The sequence below is a fragment of the Ochlerotatus camptorhynchus genome, unplaced genomic scaffold (genome assembly GCF_037179485.1).
Source record: "Ochlerotatus camptorhynchus isolate MF236.1 unplaced genomic scaffold, CSIRO-AGI_Acam_v1.1 ptg000403l, whole genome shotgun sequence".
Taxonomy (NCBI): Eukaryota; Metazoa; Arthropoda; class Insecta; order Diptera; family Culicidae; genus Ochlerotatus; species Ochlerotatus camptorhynchus.
This window is the reverse complement of record NW_027040889.1, coordinates 258,734-280,859: the sequence shown is the minus strand read 5'-3', so window position 1 is coordinate 280,859 and position 22,126 is coordinate 258,734. Positions and strand designations below refer to the sequence as shown.

Genomic DNA, 22,126 nt, shown 5'->3' with positions numbered 1-22,126 from the left:
TTACTTGCTCTGCTGATGGTGTGTTGTTTCCGCCCATGGTGGTGTTGCCGTACAAAAAAATCCCTTTGGAAGTTACCAAGAGTGTGCCAGCTGAATGGGGATTGGGCAAGACGGACAGTGGATGGATGAATAAGGAATGCTTTTTGAAGTACATCAAACGCGTCTTGCATCCTCAGCTGGTCGAAGCAAAAGTGCTTAAGGTTGTTTATTTTGTCGATGGACACTCTTCGCACACACCATGGGAAACAGCAGAAGAATGTGGTAAGCTTGGCATTATCCTCGTCTGTTTGTATGCAAACTGCACAAGGATTTTGCAGCCGCTGGATGTTGCAGTGTTTAAGGCGCTGAAAACGGCATGGCTGAAAGTCGTGGATGACTGGAAATTCAGGAACCCAAAATAGCACATCAAAACGGAACATTTTTCTTCTCTTCTGCAAAGGGCGATGGAATCTGTCAATGGTCGCGTTGTTCGAAGTGGGTTTCAAGCATGTGGCTTGTATCCGTTCGATGAAAACAACGTGGATTACTCAAAGTGCCTCGCTCGCAACCGTTCCAATGCAGAACAGCATGATGTTCAAATCGAAAATGGCAATGAGATGGATGTTACCACTAAAAATCGTCCGAAAACTTTCCCAGTAATTCAATCCGACGCAAAGAAAGTACTTGACATGATGGGTCTCTCTCGACGAACCCGATACCGAGAAGGCAACGATACAGTCTTTATTTCGGAGGAAGACAAAATTCTGGCAAAAGTTTACAATATGCTGAAACCGATGGATGCAGAGGATCAAATGCTTGAGGAGCATTTGATTGATGAACAGAATATAACTGACAAAGAGACTTCTGAAATGTGCGTTCAAGAACATGACTATGATCTGGAGACTGAACCAGTGGATCTCTTCCAAGACTTCGAGGAAAAGTTGAATGACCCACTCTTCGATGAACACGATGTGGAAGATCAAAGAGACACAACAGGGCCTTGCAATGTGCAAAAGAGTGTACTTGCTGAATTCCTGGAATCACCCGAAACTCCCAAACGTACAGGAACACTACGATTCAAGCGTCGTAGTCCTGCTGTCTTAACATCGCGCCGTAGACTGGAGTACCACAAAGCCAAAGCTGAGGAGAAAAAGAAGGAAGTAGAAGAGAAACAAAGAAAAGCTGAGGAGAAAAAGAAGGAAGTAGAAGAGAAACAAAGAAAAGCTGAACTAAGAAAGAATAAGAAGAAACCGCCTCGTAAACTTAAACATTAACTTGTAATGCTGAAACACTGGTGTTGAATTTTGATCTTCGTATTTTCTTCAACTTGAGGATATTATTATTTAACCCAGTTACATATGATATGAATAAACTTTTATATCTAAGTTAACTCTTGAAGGCTGCAAAAAATAAAAACGATACATAAAAGATTGATCATTGTTGTGTTTTATATAATCAATGAAGGTAGTATTTTGCTAGAAACAGAAATCTAAACCGTACCAAATTCCAAAAGTCTTCCTATCTTCCAAATGAATTTAACTAAGGGACTATTCATAAACTACGTAGACACTTTATGGGGGGGAGAGTGGGCTTGACAGATGCCTACGGTCCATAATTCTTTTTTAATTTTTTTATGAGACAATGGAAATGGGGGGAAATCTCTCAAAAATCGTCTACGTAGTTTATGGACGGCCCCTAAAAAGAAGAATAAGGACTGCATGCATAGAGGCAGGTCTCCATATTAAGATTTACTTCTGAATGATTTATTTTTTCATGGTATATTATTGCGATCAGTTGTTTCCTTATGTTAACTCTTATGCATAACGTAAAACGGGGTGTAATTGATCAGCGGGGCAAAATTGATCACTGAAATTTCTCGTGATATTTCTTCAAGTGCAATATGATTTTCGTTATTAAGCACAAGAATACAAACATTGCGAAAATATTATACATAAGCACAAAATTGAGTATACTCAGTGATCAAATTCACCCCGCTGATCAATTACACCCCGTTTTACGGTACCTCCTTTGAAAATTTTCCCACCTAGACGGACCTAACAAATGCGAGATAGGAAGAAGTGATCATCCTAATTAATTTTAGGAGCATAGGTTGAAATAACTTCAGCGTGTCCAAAATATATTCGTTCACATCCAGTGTGTCCAAAATATATTTTGGACACTGTCCAAAATCAAGTGGAAGGGTCCAAAATATGGGAATATCATGATGTAAAAAAAATATTTTTTTGAATATATGTCAATAAATAAAACATCTTGTGACATTTTACATCCAAGATGAGTAGCTTTCGAACACAACCGCATGTAAATTGCATAATAATAAAAAACAAATAATATTATTTCGACATAAACGTGATCTCACTTCCTCTAGGGGTTCAAAATCAGTTGGTTACCCTATAGCTTTTAAATTTTTGAACAGTGTAATATGGAAAAAGGTAAGAAGACAATGAACACAAAGTTTGGATTTCCCATAGTAATTTCCATATAAACTTCAAATGGTTTGTGCCAAGTCAGTTTCTTTTCAAATGAGTTCAAATTTTGGGAGACTAATCAGGACCCGATTTGGAACCGTTTGAGCACTGTGGAGCGAAAATGTCAAAATTTGCATCAGTCTAATGGTCATTATCGGTGTCATTGATTATTTTTGTTGCTAAAGAATCCAATTTTGACTGGCAAAGGGGTGTTCCATCACTCCGAAGGGTATAAAAGCGGGACTTTTCAGTTAAAATCGATTCCTTGCGATGAAGGCAAGAATGACAACTGTATCAAAACCGAATACTTCATCATTTCTCAATAGTGATGGAGTAATACGACATGCACTAAGGCAGTGTTGGAAAAATCATTTTCAAAAAAAGTTCTATCACAGCTCATTGCAGAGATAAATCCCAAAGGAACTTCTCACAAAAAGTTCGCGAACGAGAGATGATAAAAAGTTCATGAAAGCGTAGAGCGAGAGAAATTTTCATTTCGTATCGCGAAAGATCTTTCGTCTCTCCATCTCACATCATTTCACACGTACTCGTGATTCTAACCAACCAAATATCCCCTCAGCTTTGTTCTTTTTTTTTCCAGCGAGTAAAGGTAGGCGATGATCACGCGAGAGTGTCTGTTTGTTTTCTTCTCGTTCTCCGATATTTTTCGCATCCTTCACATTAAATACCATTTCCAGAGAACTTTGAGATTTGGGCGTAATTGCTTTTGTAAACAAACACGTCATTCAACGATTTCTCACGAATCAAAGCACAATCTAGCGAACTATACTATACCAAATGAATCATTCCTCTACCTGTCTGTGTTGTTAGTTTTTTAGATTGAACTTTAATTCACGAGAAATCGGCGAATTAAGTGTGTGTTTACAAAAGAAATTACGCCCTAATCTCAAAGTTTTCCGGATTTATTTATAGTTTTAGTTCTCAATGCAACCAGCTAATAGTAGATACTTGTAACTATTCACCAAGAGTCTAATCTTTGCTGACCAAATCATCATTTGTGGCTGTACTCTTCGACAAGAAGAACTACACAGCAAAAAAATAATTTTGATATCACATCAAAGTGGATGCACTACAATCATGTCGAAAATTTCATGTAATTTTTATGACCACATAAATAAACAAATGCAGTAAAAGCAGCGTAATGTCAGTTCATGCATTGTATTAATGATAATTTTGTCCTTTTTAGCAAGTAATATTACACCATATTTTCGACATGATTGTAGTGCATCCACTTTGACGTGATATCAAAATTATTTTTTTGCTGTGTATGCTATTAGTGCGAAGTACAGTTAGACCACTGAGATTGGCGCTTAGAAATGTTTAGTGTTAGCTAGCAAGCATTCTGTTGATTAGTCTTACTGCATTGAGACCATGCTTATTAGGGTGGTTCAAAATATCGGGTTTGCTTCACTAATTTCAATCGATTTTTAATCAGGTTCAGATAATTCTCCCAAAATTTTAGCTTATTGGGTTGTGATCTCATTCTGCAATGGCCATCTAAAATTTATAAAGGTATTACTATGGGAAAAGTGATTATTTTGTTCACCTCGTCTTTAAATTTCGCCATAATGATCTACCAATAAATTTGCCTTGTGTACTCATAGGAAATTTTCTCAGCTACATTTTTTTTCTAAAGACCACTTTTTAATTTAACGTTGAGGAAATTAGTTATTAATTGATTTCTAATCTGCTAACTTTCTGATTTGATCACTCGACTGCATTAGGTAGAGGACAGCAATTTAACCCAGTAGCTCGCCCGGTAGCTTGAATTTCCACACAACTTTGAATGAAAATATTAAATTTGCTGGTCACTGGTGCCATAAAGCTACTGTACCTTTTTTCATGGATCTCAAACTGCAAAAAAAAATCTATTAAACATCGATTCTAAAAAAATAGTTTACTTGATAATTTTTATTCAGCAGGTGTATTTACTTGGGAATCTATCACTTTGCAAGTTGAAAGTATTTTGAGATTGTCTGTTAATTTCAAGTCTTGCAATACTTGTGGACGGAAAATTTAGATCGTTCTCAATCTGTCACTCTCTTTGTCGTCTCAGTGGCTTCCGGTTTTCGATTTCCCCCCGATCCAGACTTCCTGGCTGTCGACAAACGTTCCCCAAACACTTTAATTACATTTGTAACGGTTGATTTGGCAACTTTTAGCGATTTTGCCAACTTTGCGTGCGAGTAGCTCGGATTTTCGCGATGCGCGAGCAAAATTTTTATACGCTGCTCTTCTTGCTTGGACGGCATTTTGACAACTGAAGAGTGAATTCCAAAATCAAAATAGGAGCAACATTCTACACACACACACACCTTCAAAATGAGGGGTGTTCAGGTTTTTTAAATGCAAAATTGAAAGAAATACGTCAAGTTGATATTGACCAAATTTTGACCGTAAAACCCTTTATATCAAAAGCTCAAGGTACATGGTACTTTGATTAATTTTGTGTTCATTTCCAGCCAACTGGTTTTTTTTTTTGTTTTCTTTTTTTTTCTGCCTATATTTTTTACAGTTTTAATGGACATTGAATAACCTGTTTAAATTTTTTATCATCCTAAATTGCACACTAAAAAGATGTTTTTGTCAGATCCTTGGTCAGCAAATAAAGCGTTTTGAAGTTCAGCAGTGCAGCAGTCCCGCATACCTTATGGTTTTACATAGGGAGGGTCTAGACCCTTTCTAGTTTTACATTGTTTTACAGGATTCCCAGTCATGGGAGAGGACAGTAATAGAATAGCACAGTGAAAAAGTTCACCACCACCCAACCATCCCCCTGCATATAATTATTGCATAAGAGCTTACAGGAACGATATTACGAACACTAGTGATGAGAGGAGCCATGCATTAACTGTATTTCGTGAAAATGAGGAAACATTAGGCGCTCCTCCTTCCGCAACCCCCTATCCTGAGGAACGGTTTTAATATAAAAATTGCTAGTCACAAAATCTTACACTACCCTCCCCGTTCCTCGTTAATGTCGCGTTGACACTTGTGCTGATTCATTCATTTTTTTGCCAGAAACCAATGCACCAATCAATAAGTTGCACAAAACTGTTCACATCATCCTGATAACGGCTACTTTAAACAACAGGCGCCAGTAGATAGCCAGGTACCAGACTTATCAGTCTTTAGAGATTGTATTGATTTACTCGGGATAGCTTTCTGTCTATAATCTTTCCCTTGTGAAATGTGCAGTGCAATTTTCAAGAACGAATGTGGTGTAAAGAGATAGAGAGAAAAAAAGATCTGATATTTTTCGTATCCTCACGTTGGTGATTCGAGTTAAAAAAGTTCGCGATATCTCATTCTCTCATCCCAGAAAGTTCGCTCAGGAAATATTGGAGTGTGAAACTAGTGAGGGAAAGTTCCCAAGAGAAAACGTATCACAAGCGAAAATGATATTTTGGTGAGAATTCCATCACTGCACTAAGCTAAGGACTCGGGATATACTACAATAGATCAAATTACTGCTTGCAGTGGTGATATGTTCCGAACAAAGGAAAAAAAAGAGGTACTGATGTGAGTTATTCACAATAGTAGTAGCTTATATCAAATCCTACAAAATAGTTGTAGCTTATATCAAATCCTACATTAATCGTTTTACGGAATTCTGTTGATAAAAAAAAGTTAGAGTCAAATGAATGTAAATGAATGCATGAAATGAATGTGAATGGTTTTCCATGCCTGGTGGTGGATTTAATTCGTGGTTCACATGAAGATCTTTCCTGGTTAGTAAAATATTAAATACTTTCTAGGGTTCATGAAACGTCTGCATTTACTTTAACTAATCATGATTTATTACTTCATGCGTAAAGTTAACGATTTACAAAGTTGGAAATGCTTAACGTCAAATATCATACTGAAAGTGGACATTTTCTACGATGGATGAGGAGATGACAGTTTAGAGTTGTAGTACAGCATTGTGAAAATTGTATATATAAAGTAGAAAGCGAGCAAATGGTAATTTTGAGTAAGAGCGCGTAGAGCACCCCCTTTACCAAACTCATCCGTTGATGAGAGATGGTGAGGGGTGTTTCACCCTGCCACCACTGGCAAAAGGGATGATCGCCGATTTGCGCATGTGCCTCCGATGTTGCGGGAAAAGTACACAGCAAAAAAAATGTAATATCGATCAATGTAATTCAAGCTGATGTATGAAATAATGGTGGAATAGCAAAAATCAGATACAATATTACATCATTGGATGTAATTTTGTTCGCAAAATCGATGTACATTTTACAACGTTATATAACACAACCCAACACAACACAAGGTTGCAGCAGTTTGGATGTAATATCCAACAACTTTTTTTCTGTGTAATATCGATTTTTTCACACTCAATTCTCCATCTGACGTAAACAAACTGTGGGCATACACATGTTCTATAACAATTTATACAACCTTTGTATGACGGGTTCTGTTAACGGTGAAGTTAACGATTTACATAGTTGGAGATGCTGAACGTCCTGCATTTGTAAAATTTCTGAGACTCACTTCAGTAAAGTTGTTCATATGTACAAGAACTTTCCTAAAGTAAAAAGTTTAGATCATAATTCACTCACCAGGTAGCGCTAGTGCGACATTAATTCTTCTTGTTTTTCCATAACTTAACATATGGACAAAATAAAATATTTCCGTCCTCGGCAACGTTGTTCAAATGGACAAGACATATCCTAAGGTAAAGAAATTGGTTCAAAATTCACTCACCAGGCAGCGAGTGTGATTTTCAATTGAATTATTTACCCTAACTGAACATCTTGATTAAATAGAACGTTCCCGTCTTGGGCAAAATTTATCAGATGGAAAAGTTCTAATGGCAAAGAGTTCAGCTCAAAATTAACTCACACGGCAACGCTAGTGTGACATTAATTTTGAATTGTTGTCCTTACTAAACATATTAACTTAAAAAGATTTCCGTTTTCGGTGAAGTTGTTCAGATTAGGCAAGGCAAATCATTTACATTCATTTCGTGCATTAATTTACATTTATTTGCCTCTAACATTTTTCATCATCAGGATTCCGCAAAATTATGTATGAAATTTTTGTAGGTTTTGATATTAGCTACACAGTTTGTGAATGTTTCAGATCTATATCTTTTACGCATGATTACCTAGAGCGAATAGAAGCAACCATTGTTTTACAGTGAATGTAAATTGAATTCACTGAAAAACAAAAAAAGGTTCTGCCCACTCTAGTTGGTCGTACATAAGACATACAGATTTGAGAGATTGACAAAAGTTGTAGGTAATATCAAAAACTACCAAAACTATGCACATCATTTTACGGAATTTTGCTTATGAAAAAAAAGTTATAGGGTAGGTGTTCCAGTAATAGTGGTGTACCTATAGTTGCGGTATGGAGGTTGTGCCGGAATAGTGAGGAGGACCCGGATAAGATTATTTTTCATCGGTAGTTCTCCTAAAATAAAGCATATTTGCATATTTCAAACATAAAATATGCCCAAAAGTGACGGAAAATAATTAATTTTCCTTAAGAATTTCACTCCTTTGCACTGGGTAGTGTTCCTATAATAGTGGCACCCATAAGAAACCAAAGCATTCCACTATTATAGGGACCAAAGTTAGCAACTACCACAACTACTGGAACAGTGTTCCTATTGATGGAGGACAAGTTTTCTAAAATTGTATGCAATTTTATTACAATGTAATCTTTTCCCATCAAAATAATGTTAAAATGAATGTAAATGATCTGCCATGCCTGGTTCAGATGGACAAGAATTTACTCGACAGGTAGCGCCCTAACTTAACATATGAACTAGATGAAAGGTTTTTAGCTTGGTAGAGTTGTTTAGGTGGAAAATTCTAGACTATTGATGAACAAAAGAAACTGATAGGGGAAATGGTTCTAATGTTAGCCTATGGATCTAAGATTGGGCCCATCGCTAACAGTCTACTATTTATTAATTTTATTTAGATGAACGCGTCATTGGGACGGTACTTATGGATATTTTTGGTCGCTATTGAAAATTTAGTCGATTGCTGAGTTTATGTATGGGCCCAAATTATGGGGCATTTAGGCCGACATTACATCTTTTTCTCATATAAACCGTATCTTATTTTTGAGCGCGACATTGAATTATTTCTTTCTAAATGTGGATGACAGGAATCTTCTGAACAGAGTTGGAAACTAATGGATTATTATTTTCTGATAAAGATTGGTGAAAAGAGTGATATTCTTATTAGTCAAATGTCAAATATAAGCAAAATATATAAACAAAATAAAAATGTTTCAAAATATGAAAGATCCAGGTGATGATGGAATTTTCTATATCCTCATCAAAAAACTCCCAGAGAGTACCTTGTCTTTCTTGGTAAAATTATTTAACAGATGTTTCCATTTGGCATACTTTCCTGATAAATGGAAAAATGCAAAAGTTGTTCCAATTTTGAAACCGGATAAAAATCCAGCTGAAGCTTCTAGCTACCGCCCAATAAGTTTGCTTTCTTCAATAAGTAAACTTTTTGAAAAGATAATTTTGAATAGAATGATACTTCACATCAATACGAACTCAATTTTTGCAGATGAGCAGTTTGGATTTCGCCATGGGCATTCAACTACTCATCAACTCTTAAGAGTTACCAATTTAATTCGTTCAAACAAATCGGAAGGCCACTCAACTGGAGTTGCTCTTCTAGACATAGAAAAAGCATTCGACAGTGTTTGGCATGAAGGTTTGATTGCTAAATTGAAAAAGTTTAATTTTCCACTTTATATTATGAAATTAGTTCAAAATTATTTAACTGACAGAACTCTGCAGGTAAATTATCAAAATTCCAAATCTAATCGCAGGAGTTCCTCAGGGTAGCATTCTTGGGCCTATATTGTATAACATTTTCACTTTGGACCTCCCTGATTTGCCTCAGGGTTGCCACAAATCTTTGTTCGCTGATGACACAGGCATTTCCGCTAAAGGAAGAAGTCTTCGTGTTATTTGCAGCAGACTGCAGAAAAGTATAGATATTTTCTCTTCTTATTTACAAAAATGGAAGATTTCTCCCAACGCTTCCAAAACTCAACTTATAATATTTCCACATAAGCCTAGAGCTTCCTCTTTGAAATCTAGTAGTAGTCACATAGTCACTATGAACGGAGTTCCAATTTCCTGGTCAAACCAAGTGAAATATCTTGGATTAATACTTGACCAAAAATTAACTTTTAAAGATCACATTGAGGGCATTCAAGCCAAATGTAACAAATATATTAAATGTTTGTATCCTCTTATAAACAGGAAATCCAAACTTTGCCTGACGAATAAACTTCTAATATTTAAACAAGTTTTTAGACCGGCCATGCTTTACGCTGTGCCAATATGGTCTTGTTGTTGCACTACCAGGAAAAAAGCACTACAAAGGATTCAGAACAAAGTTCTGAAAATGATTTTGAAGTTGCCTCCCTGGTACAGTACTACTGAGGTACATAGAATTTCGAATGTTGAGACGTTAGAACAAATGTCCAACAAAATAATGAATAATTTCAGGCAAAAATCGTTGCAATCCTCAATTGCAACGATTAATTCCCTTTGTACTTAGATAAGATTTAGTTTTAGTTTTTAGTTTTTAGATTTAAGATATCAATTCTTATACTGACATGCAGGTTTAAAAAACCTGTTTAAAATACACAATTGCCAAGACAGGAACAATGTAAAAATACTTAGATATATATCATAACAATTAAGGTTGGTTACTGTAGTAACTGGAGCACCTAGGTTAAAATGAAATGTAATTTATTTTGAATTTGAAACAAATAAAGAGTTAAAAAATAAACAAAATAAGCTCCATCGATCTCTGGAGAGTGAATTCCAAACTAAAATGATTATCATATAATGAATCATATTGTCAGGCGATGTATATTCAGGCCAAAAAAGTGAACGACAACCCACAGATATCAGTCAAGGACTATGTCGTTCAGTTGTTTTCCCGATTATTATTCTTAAACAAGCTACAATTAAAGAAAAGCAGTATTTTCCCATTAAGTTTAACGCGTTTTTTACCAGTCCCGATAAGGCCAACAAATTCAAATCCAAGAGCAAAAATTTTCTTTGACGAGCTTAATCTCTCAACATGCCCTGTATATTGATGCCACAAAATATGTGACTTCCCTTTCTCAGACTAAAACAAAATATAATACCTAACCCTGAAAAAATGTTGTATCCCTTATTTATGTAATCATATTTTCCATCCAAGGGTGGAGCTTAGCAAGTATTTTTGTCGAAGAATATGTAAAAAAGGAAGGACTCAGGATGTTAATCTAACTGTGTATAGAGATACCACTGACAAACCGACATGAATGACCATAGCAAAAACAATAACATTTCTGACCAAAGCACACTAATGACATCTGGCTCCGGGTTCGCGGGTAATATTTAGCTAAGCCATGAGCCCGCATGCAAATGTTATGAATTGGTTCGGGTCTGATCTATTCTGGACAAATTATTTTCATCTTGATCCAAAAATCCTATGGTTTTGACAGTTCAGATGACTGCACATTTAAATCAACCGTTTACGATTTTCGGGTATAAGTCAGAATTAAGTGTCATGTCGGTTTGTCGGTGGAGATACCACTAGGAACTAAATGTAAGCGTAATTGTCACTATGTCACCAGCATTGACATCTGAAGGAAAGTTAACGAAGAAGCATGATAACCTGATTAATAGTTTAAGTTCATCTTAAAAACTTTGCCAAGAACAGAAACCTTGTATCTAGGTAAGCTGTCAAGTGAATCCAAAATACTCGAAGTAACGTGAAGCAACAGTGCGAACTGGTGAGTAAGTTCTGAGATAAACTGGTCACCATATTTTTTTACTTGATTTGTATTCCGTCGATCTTGTTTTCCGTGCTGAGCACCAATGCTACCAACGCCAGGGAGGCAGCTCCCACATATGGACCCTACCTATCGACCCATCAACTCATGAACCGGGAACCAACGGCTTTATTTCCCTTATGAAGGAAGGCGTGATCAGAGATGTTATGCCTCAGAAAATCTCGGTGGCGCCGACTGGGATTGAACCCAGGCCTGCTGGGGTGAGAGGCAATTACACTTACCACTACACCACAGGCGCCGCTTAACTGGTTACCATAGAATAGGCTTAGTCTATCTGAACAACTTTGCTCAAGACGGGAGGCTTCCATCTAGTCAAGATGTTAAGTAAGGGGAAACAATTCAAAATGAATGTTACACTAGTGCCAACTGGTGAGTAAATTCTCAAACTCACTAGTTTGGGCTTTTCCCTCCAAATAAATAAATAAATAAATTCACTAACCATAGTTTTAAAGACTTTGTATTCTTGAATATATTTGCAGAAGGAAGCAGCATCCTATATTGTTGAGATCTCGTGTTTATTGACATCTCAAACGTCAAAATATGCCGCTTCATGTGTATAATTTTACAATTACCTCTCCCTCCGAGAGATCCGCATCTAAAAAAAAGTATTATAAATAATGTAAACAAAATTTCAACAAAATTTACTTTGCAAATCATTTGAAATCTCAGAAATCCATTGAAATTTCGTTAAGATACGGCAATTACCCCAGGGTACAAACAACGCGGTTATTTTTTTATAATAAATATGCTTTAATGTTTCAAGAGCAGATCTAATCTAATATTATAGAGCTCTGGTAGACGCACCTAGTCACGAAAAATTAAGTAACATCCACGACAAATAAAAAATTTACAGCCAAATTGACCCCAAGGTACAGACGACAAATGGTTAAGCAGATTTTGTATCCTCCTAGATTAATACACCTCTCCTACAAATATCAGATGATTTAAATGGGAGAAATCATTTTAAATAAGGGTTCATCGTAATAATTGGTACAGCAACCCTATCTGGTTCGGTTCGGGATTTCGCTATTTTCCAGCATGTATATCACCTGGACCTAAGTGGTTTCTCAAATATATCATTCACTTGGGCTCAAATTTTCATCACTTGCTTTACAAAATAATATTTTTTCCTTACTTCCACACAGCTTTCATCATAGCTACATGCACATGGGCAGATGAATCAACTCAGCCCGATGATCAACCATTCCGGGGAACTAGAAACGTCGAGTTTGATTGGCAGCTCACAAAGGTTTGATTTTGAAAGTTAACGAAGCTTCTACAATATACATTAAATCAACCCATATCGTCCCAACAGCGCATGTTCAGAATGCAAAAATCCAATGCTGTGATATCGCCCTTCTCGGTGAAAATCCTGCTGGTACTGCTGTACGAAGCCACTGGCGATGGCAGTTTACCAATCCTAACGCAAACCAAGAAGGAACTGCGAAGTATCCTGGAGCCAAGTGGAGATATCGAAGCAACTCGGACCCTGTACCAACAGTGGTTGGATTCGGCACAGGTACTTCATATGTTACGAGCTTATAGTATGCTTAATTTACATCAACTTATTCCGACTTTAAGCTACCCAACGAAGAATTCGATTTGGAGATTGCCAACAATTTATTTGTGGAGGAATACATCGATGTCATCTCAAAGTATCGGATCATTTTGAATTATTACTACAGCGCAACGGTTGACAAAGTTCCATTCTCCAATCCAAAAAAAGCAGCTGATATGATCAATAACTGGGTGAACCAGGCTACCTCTGGACGGATTCCAGAGCTTGTCACTGCTGGTAAAACCATCCAAATTTATAGCTTTGTTTAGATCATTAACAAGTATCATCACTTCTATTATTCTCTAGATAGCGTTGAAGGAGCCGTCATCACCTTGGTCAATGCCATCTACTTCAACGGTGTGTGGACCTATCCGTTTCCTGAGAATGGACCAAGGTTAACTTTCCATGGTAGTCAGAAACAAGTTCAGGCCGAATTCATGGAGCAGAACGGTCAATTCTACTACGACGACTCTGTTACCCTGAATGCTCAGTTGCTTCGATTGTCGTATCGGGGCGGTAAATTTTCCATGTACATTCTGTTGCCACATCAAGGAAGCTCGATCGATGACGTTCTAAATCGCGTAACATCAAGCTCATTGCACACGGCACTTTGGTTCATGGACGAAACCGATGTCAACGTTACGATTCCCAAGTTCAAGTTTGATTTCTCGGAAGAACTGATTCAACCTCTGCGGGACGTAAGTGTAGTTGTATTTAAATCATTTCTTTGCATTTGCTGATTGTAAATATTTATCAGATTGGCATTCGAGAGATCTTCTCCCAAAATGCATCCCTTCCTCTGTTGGCCCGTGGCAAAGGAACCCGAAATAACGTACGAGTATCACGAGTCTTCCAGAAGGTCGGTATTGCCATCAACGAAAAGGGAAGCGAACCGTTCGCTGCTTCTGGTAAGATATTTCAGCCACTATTAAAATGAGCTCGAATTTAATACATTCTAATCTAGACGCAGCAGTGAGTACTGTTCTGGTGAAAAAGTTTGATGGAGATGAACCACAGATCTTCTATGCCAACCGGCCTTTTTTGTTCTTCATCGAAGACGAGGACTTTGGAACGCTGCTCTTCGTCGGCCGGGTGGATGACCCTACCAAGTGAGAACTCAGGCGGGGAAAGATAATTTAAATAGTCAGAATGTACTGGTTGAGTTTTGACTGTATTTGAACCATTTTAATAAATTATATTTAAAAAGACAGCAAGACACGATCTATTAATTCAAACAACTCCTTTTTAAACGATACATTTCCGAAGGATGCTCGTACCGGGCTGTAAATAAATTGCATTTGGATGCCCTTACTAGCACAGTGACATTTGGGTGATTGATATTGTAATGAATTCTATAATTTTGTGTTTCTTTTCATTCTAGTGTTTTGTTCAGAAGGTTTTTATTTAACCGCACTTGATTAAAATACACATTAACATTAGTCATATGAATGCTCATCAGTTTATGACGAATTCAACGATAAGACAATCATCCGAAATTCTAACGCACATTGTTAAAGGGCTCGAGCAATGCTATAATCATTCGACAACATAACCATATCAACAAGGCTATCGAAAACAACTCACAATTGAGTAAAGTTTTACTCAGTATTGTGAAAAATTAGACTATAAATTACTCATCATGACGAACAACCTCATGTACTACTTTTTTAACGATTGCAGATAAACGTATACCCCACAGTCCAGTCCACAACACGCAACTTTATCATTTTTTTTACGTATGATGGAGCAAGTTAGTGATTAGAGCAACATGTAAAAAGTGCCTCTGAGTCAAATGATATGGTATGACATTAAACGTCGATTTCTCGAGGATATAGAAGATCTTGGCGGTGAGGTTTCGTTGTTTCATCAGAACGTTGTCACCCGTATAAACGGTAGTGCGGTTCTAGAATATATTGGGGTTTGAACGGCTATAGTAAAAGTGGGCGGCGATGAAATTCATCGAGACGGAGGGACAAGACAAACAAAAACTAATAGAGAGACAAAAGACAAATGAATTAAGTTATTACCCTAGATATACACAGAAACACATAAATCGACAGCGTATAGCAGAAATCGCGGTTTTCAACACTTTTCTGATAGAAACATAGGGTTGTCTTCCTTGGATCTGAAGAGTATTCAAAAGTCGCTCTCTGGCGGCGTCCAAAAATATTTCTTCTGACCTATATGGCGTGTTTGCCTTGGAATACCAGATAGCAACTCTATCACTTGTAAAATTTTAAGGATATTTTGCTTGACTTTTATTTAAGTGTTAAAGTTTGGATATGTATTTTTTTTTGACATTTAAAATTTAAATGAGTTACACAATTGAGCCTATCAAAAAATGCGCCGGGGTTAGCGCTTCAAATTCAGTGGGGTTGTCAGATATAGGAGATAAAGGTCGTGAATTCAGTGCGGCGGTGATTTGAACTAGAAGCGTGGCGAAGTTGTCGTAGCTTAACTGTTGGAGGCCTCCCATAATCCTCCAAAGTTAGGAGCGCGTGGTGGAATAAACTTCCATTCAATTCCTTGCTGAGAAAGTTCCTTACTGATGACGGTAGAGCTAATCTGGTTATTCAGCAGTTCGTACAGCGCTTTTAGTTCGTTACAGGCCCCTGAGAAGTTTTTGGCATTGTCCGAATGTATTTCAACAGGTCTTCCCCGGTAGCCGATGAACCTTCGCAATACTGAGAGAAAACTAGCGGTAGATAAGTCGCTAGCCAGTTCGAGGTGCATTGCTTTTGTCGAAAAGCATACAAAGACTGCAATATACACTTTCGGGGGGCGGGTCGGCTTAAGATAGAACGGCCCACAATAATCAACGCCAGTTATCTGAAACGGTCGTCCCGGGCGTACGCGACCGGCAGGTAGCTGTCCCATGGGCAGGCTTCCAAAAAGTACAGCCTCCTCGCGACAGTTGGTTTATACCTGAATTGACTGTTGCTTTGTGTGCTTTACTACCGCTTGCTACCGTACGTTCAGATCTGAATTCGAAGTGTATTGGTAACAACTCACGCACGAACGAATGAAAGCTGTATTAGAACAGTCGCATCTATACCCGCTTTGCTAAAATCATCGTGCTTGGAACGTAGTGAACCGAATGAGCTGTATTTATGCATTTCTTTATGACCAGGTTCTCAATGTTTCTGTCTTCATAACAGCCTTCACAAACCGACGACATCCCTCAGCTTACCCAAGTGGCTGTCACGAAAAGGCTGTCACGAGACATTATATACAATTGATATACGGCAGTGGAGTATGGAAGAAACCCAGAAGAATGATCCCGAACAGATATGTCGACCCGATGTCGGATCAATGTAAGGTCAATTGATTGTCGACGTCGGCCAAATGTCGGGTCGATGTCGGGTCAATTCTGTGTTTATGTCAGGTCAATGTCGGGCCAACATCGGGTTGGGGTTTGGTAGAAATCAGGTTGGTGTCAGGTAGGCTTATATTTTTCGCCGGAGACCGTGCGTTTAAAAAAAAAATATCGGATGAAAATTTTGCAATGGGCAGCACGAACGTGATAGCAACCGAACGAGCTCCGGCGCCACACTGGTAGTGTAGTAGCAGTTTTACGACATACAAACAAAATTTCAAAGACAGCAGCAACGAATCGGCAGTTTGACGGACTGCTTGTTGTATGTACGAGGAAAGTTACGAATGACCATCCGAGGCTGTCATAGCCGAACGAACAAAATACATGACTAAGAACAAGCTGTCGTGAACAGCACAAGACGGCAACGTTGCATGTCGTATAACAGCCTCACTGTGGGCTGTCGCTTATAGCTCAATCTCAAGGCTGTCGTAGGAAAAAGAAAGCGACAGCCGTTGGAATACTGTCATGAGGCGGTACTTTTGGTATGCCTGCCCATGGGCTGATGGATAGGCGTTGGATTGGTGCGGAAACAGCGAACGCATTGCCGAAGCACGGTGTTGACAATACGCTTACCATGTATGGGCCAAAACTCTTGACGTATTTCGGACAATGTAAATTGTGGACCGCTATGGACATTCTGGTAGTGGAAGAAGTTTATAACGAGATTCGTTAATGGGTGATGACTTGGCAAAACAGCAGGATGCTTGACCGTATAACCTTCATTTGAGAAACGTAGCCGTCCCCCAACTCTGATGACTCCGCTATTGTCGAGAAAGGGGAATAGTCTCTTGAGGCTAGACTTGCAGTCGACTCGTTTCTGTTGTTGTAGAGCTTTGAGTTCGTCTGGGAATTGTTCAGCCTGTGCGATACGGGTCAGCGTCATCTTCGCTGATTGTATTTCATCAGGTGCAAGAGTGGTCGAGCTTTTTCTATCAGTTGCGACAGTTGTAGGCAAAACGACGACAGTAAGCGACGATTCGAAGTAGAGGAGGCAATGAAGAACGCAAGCTGAACAGCTCGTTGGGTGGTTCCGTTACTGTGACCTTGTGAACAGCCTTGCGAGTTTCCAACAGTTCTTCGGGGATGCTGTAGTCTTCTAAAGAATTGGGCCATGCATCTTCGTTACTACTCAACCATGGGGGTCCTTGTTTCCATAGAAACCAACGCGAGAAACCAAGTCAGCAGGGTTCTCCTTTTCCGCTATATACCGCCAAGAATGTGTGTAAGTGGAGGTTTGAATCGTCGACACTCTGTTAGCCACGAACGTATGTAATGTGTTAGGAGGAGTTCGTAACCAATGTAACACAATCGTACTGTCCGACCAGAAAACCGAACGTACATTTTCCAAGGAGAGAGCCTTAACCACCTTCGAGTGTAGTAGTGCAGCTTCCTTGGCGGCACAAAGTTCAAGTCTTGGTAAGGTCAATCTTTTGAGTGGAGCGACGCGTGATTTTGAAGAAAGCAGCTCGATTCAAACGTTTCCTGCTTCATCCGTCGTCCGTACGTATAAACACGCACCGTAGGCAAGAGTAGAAGCGTCAGCGAAGCAGTGAAACTGAATATCCACCTAATTTGACACGAAAGCAAATCGACTGATTCGTAGTTCCGATATTTTGCCCAACTGTGAGTGGAATGCTTTCCATTTCCTTTCGATGTCGACCGGAACAGGCGTATCCCATCCTGAGTTCAGCAGAGCGAGCTCTTGCATCAGCATTTTTGCCACAACAATCACCGGTGATATCAGTCCCAGCGGATCAAATAGTTTGGCTATAGACGACAGGATGCGTCTTCTCGTCCACGCTTGCTTGCTTGCTGTGATGCCATAGTAGAATCGTAATTGGTCCGTTCCAGGCTCCCAGGTGATTCCCAAGGTTTTCACCTGTTCCTCTGGACTTATTTCGAATGAAATAGATAAATTTGTCCCAAGTTGATCGGCCGGGATTCCAGTCAGAACTTCCGGCCGATTGGAACACCATTTGCGTAAAGGAAATCCACCCTTTTTCATTAGCGTATCAAGGTTCTTTTGAGCTGGATGACCTCGTCTACGCTGGATGCTCCACCGATGTAATCGTCCACATAAAAATCCTTCACTACAGCATTGGCAGCTTCCGGGTATTCCTCTCCTTCATCTGCCGCAAGTTGATGTAGAGCACGAATCGCTAAGAATGACGAAGGTGTCAATCCATAAGTTATCGTTGATAACTCAAAAACTTTAATTGGTTCATCTGGAGAAAATCGGTAGAATATGCCGGTAGCCATACTTGTCGGTACATCTTCTCTACGTCGCCAACAAGTGCTACTTCATACTTCCGGAAACGTAGAAGAAGGCTGAGGAGTTCGTCTTGAATTATAGGGCCTTTCAGTAGCGCATCATTCAAGGAATAAATAACCACTGTCCGTGCTGGCCGAACCATCGAAGACGACGCGTACTTTTGTAGTGGTGCTTGATTCCTTAAGCACTGCATGGTGTGGCAAGTAGTACACCTTTTCGCACTTGTTGCCGCTGCCTCCTTCTGAATTTCATCTCCACTGACTTCTCTCATATGCCCAAGATCCAAATATTCTTGCATGAATGCATTGTACTGCAACCGCATCTCCGGATTCCTCTCCAGTTGCTTTTCCAATCTCTTGAATCGCGTTAGCGCCATTGCGCGAGAGTCGCCCAACATCTGCTCGAAATTCACGTGCTTATGTAGACGTACGACGTACCGACCTTCCTCCGTACGGCTGAATGTTCTCAAGAAATGATCTTCGCTGTCCTGTTCCTCCTTTAACCAAGCCACTCGTTCTTCATTACTCTCGATCTCCCAAAACTTCTGCAACTGTACTTCCAAGTTATCCGGAGTTGCCGCTAAGTAACAGCTTACTGCCTTACTCGGAGCTTCCGAAACCTTCCCCGTGACGATCCAACCGAATACTGAGTTGACCAGCATTGGCAGCCCTGGTCCCAACTTGATCTGTTTCATATCTCTCTCGAACAGGAAACGATAGAAGTGCTCTGCTCCTATCAAGAGATCGATCCGATTGCTTATATTGAAGTTCGGATCAGCCAGCTGAATATCATTAGGAATCTTCCAGTGCGCCACAGGTATGTGTGCCGATGGCAATTCCGACGTAACCTTCTGCAGAACTAGAAATTCCATCCCCATGGAGAAGTCTTGAACTCTGGAGCTAACTGTGGTTTTCACCTGGAATCTCGCTCGCGTTTCCGAATGACCGATCCCGCTAATCGGTAAGTTTATTTTGCGCCGGTTTAGGCTGAGCATCTGACATAACCGCTCGCTCATGATGTTCGCTTGCGATCCGTTGTCGAGCAATGCTCGCGCCAACTGTTTTCCTCGGTGCTGATTGGATTTTGAAACTGTTCAACAAGAGATTATGTATTTAGTGTAATCATAAAGATTGTGGGAATGCAGTTAAAATTTTGCAAAGAATTTCGGGGTGAATATAAAGAGAACTCTAAGGATAGGAATTCCACTTTAAAAAATCAGAAATTCCTGAACCATTCACAGCATTTCTTATAAGTTGTTAGTAGAATTCCTTATTAGTTCCTGGAACTTCAAAAGGTGATTCTGTGGACCACTTAATTTCTGGTGTATATTAAGGCTAATGCCAAGGATGTTCTGAGGTAATGTCCATGTTTGTTCCAGCGAACATTCAAACAAATCAAAATTGAATCATAAAAGTAGAAGAGTCTGCGCCTAGGGGCACGAACGGAAACTTGACGTAGGACTGCATTGGTCGGTGCATTAGTTTTTGGGTTTGATTCTTTTAATTGTTTAAGATCTATAATTTTAACACTATAGTTTTTTAATTGTTACCCAGAAAGGGCTTTTTTGTTATTTTATCTGATATCCCTAAAATGGATTGTTGCAGTGTTAAATAGGGTCCTGAATGATTAGGCACTAATGCTGTCGACCTGCAATCTTGCTGTTGCTAGGATCAGTAATCAAGACAAGTTTGTTATTTTTGTTACTATTCAGATAACTGTTTCAACAAGCTACATACAAAATTGAATGGATATCAACATTAAGGTTCAATTTACTTTGATGCATTTATTAAAAAAAATCAAAAGCAGTTTTTTTCGACGCATTATTTTAGATTGCAAAAAGCTCACGTTATTTTGTGTAAAATATCAAAAGGAATGAAATAGTGCGAGTTTTTTTGCAATCTAAAACAATGCGTCGGAAAAAAACTGATTTTGAAATTTCCCAAACAAGCATCAAAGTAAATTGAACCTTAAGGCATGCAACTTCAAGCTAAGGTAAGGTAAGGCTGTATTCAAAACGCTTAAAACAAAGCACACAATAAAACGAAGTGCACAATTTTGCACCACTTTATTTCAAATTTCGTAAATGATCGTGGATATCTCGCGATCAGAACATTTAAGCTTGAAATCCCTCAAATTAATTAGATTTTAATTCAAAAAATTTGACTAGCCACTATGCTAGTTAAGTACTTGAACTAGTATTTCAGCACAAAAAAATCTCAGAATTAATGATGGAATAGCTCTGAAATACCACATTATCTACATCTTTTATACACCGATTGAGTAAAAATATTTGACTAAATATTGTTTTTTTTTTTTTTTTGATTTTGTGCTTTTTGTGAATCCATCATTTAACATCGGAAAACGGGGTGTTGCTGTAGATTTTTACAATCAACGTTTGAAAATTTGGATTTTTATTTTATGCATTTCTATGTTAAGTTTTAATTTAATGAATCTTTTCATTTCCTTTTGTCTGAATTGAGTGTGTTTTATTCATTTTATCTAATTCTATCAAAAATATCCGAAAAACAGTCCAACGATGTTTTACTTGAAGTGTGTTTCTTTGTCATACAAAATTGGGTTTACTTTTTTGAGTTGTGACCATATTGCATGTTTAAATAGCATGCTAAAGGATAACTAAATTGCATATTTGTATGGGCAACATAGGCACAACTCAACATGTGGCTTAGATGCTACTTTAGTTTTGGTTTTTTTTTTTAAAGCAGCAAAGACATATCTACCTATAACTTTTTTTTTTTTTTTTCAAAATCGGTTTTTTGCTGAATGAAACTCCCTACTATTTGCCGTCAAAATCTCATAAATGAAAAATTTCGACTTGTGACAGTATTGCATTAAACCGACGATTTCAGTACCAAGCACTGAAATTGACTTAAAATGATCTTTATTTCTTGTATTTGTGTGGTTTACATGTTTACATGCAGCAATTTTTTAATGACACAGATGCGTCTTTTCATCTTAGCTCATTTGAAATTTTTAATTATTATTTAAAGTTCCTAGTCCTACCAACACTAAAATTATCAGACGGTACCTTTATTTATGATGTTAGATTAGCATTATAAGTCCCTTATGCTATAGAGTGGCTTGATATGCCCCGCCTCAATTATTATTTCCCTTAGTTTTAGCTGATGGAGGCGGGATTTTTTCTTTTTTTTTATTATTATTTTAGTCACTTTAACGCTCTTGGGTCATTCGTTACTTATCCGGGGGTGAGATTTGAACTCATGACTTTGGCGTGAGAGGTATGAGTGCTAACCACTCCGCCGGGGTCGCCCACTGGAGGTGGGATATAGCTAGCCGTTCGATAGCATAATTATGGTATAGGAGGGGCTAATAATGCTAATCTAAAAGCATAAGTAGAGGTACCGTTCGGATTTTACTGTGCTAAGTACTGAAATCTGTGATAGGGAAATCACTTTTTCCCACCACAAAAACGAACAGGTTTTTATACTAAATGATTGATGTGCGTCGCATGAAATCTTTTAAGCATTTTTGATAATTCTTTTGCTCAATCGGTAGATAAAAGATGCATCGAGAAATTATTGCTTACTCTGATATGGAAACGGAATTTCCGA

At 38.4% G+C, this 22,126-nt stretch overlaps 3 protein-coding genes across 5 annotated transcripts in view; 1 reads left to right on the top strand and 2 right to left on the bottom strand.

Moving 5' to 3' along the window:
* Nucleotides 1–22,126, bottom strand: part of Ccn — a 356,072-nt gene that overhangs the window by 201,782 nt on the left and 132,164 nt on the right. The window lies entirely within an intron of this gene.
* On the top strand, nt 762–14,050 carry LOC135710813 (serine protease inhibitor 2-like). The gene is made up of 7 exons (XM_065233501.1): nt 762–1,038; nt 12,368–12,579; nt 12,646–12,849; nt 12,912–13,125; nt 13,195–13,586; nt 13,646–13,796; nt 13,859–14,050. Exons 1-7 carry the CDS (start codon nt 762–764, stop codon nt 13,999–14,001), a joined length of 1,593 nt encoding a protein of 530 aa, XP_065089573.1. The 3' UTR covers nt 14,002–14,050.
* LOC135710812 (uncharacterized) lies at nt 18,355–19,413 on the bottom strand. The gene is made up of 2 exons (XM_065233500.1): nt 18,676–19,413; nt 18,355–18,423 (listed from the first exon to the last, which is right to left on the bottom strand). The coding sequence occupies exons 1-2, from the start codon at nt 19,411–19,413 to the stop codon at nt 18,355–18,357; spliced, it is 807 nt and encodes a 268-aa protein (XP_065089572.1).

What these genes read in the sequence shown, in the direction of transcription:
- LOC135710813 (XM_065233501.1), top strand. Translation starts at nt 762, where the DNA reads ATGCTGAAACCGATGGATGCAGAGGATCAAATGCTTGAGGAGCATTTG. An exon ending in ATCACCCGAAACTCCCAAAC is followed by an intron (nt 1,039 to 12,367) that starts GTACAGGAACAC and finishes GCTATTTTCCAG; the next exon opens with CATGTATATCACCTGGACCT. An exon ending in TGATTCAACCTCTGCGGGAC is followed by an intron (nt 13,587 to 13,645) that starts GTAAGTGTAGTT and finishes AATATTTATCAG; the next exon opens with ATTGGCATTCGAGAGATCTT.
- LOC135710812 (XM_065233500.1), bottom strand. Translation starts at nt 19,413, where the DNA reads ATGGGGATGGAATTTCTAGTTCTGCAGAAGGTTACGTCGGAATTGCCA. An exon ending in AGTACGCGTCGTCTTCGATG is followed by an intron (nt 18,424 to 18,675) that starts GTTCGGCCAGCA and finishes CGTCATTCTTAG; the next exon opens with CGATTCGTGCTCTACATCAA.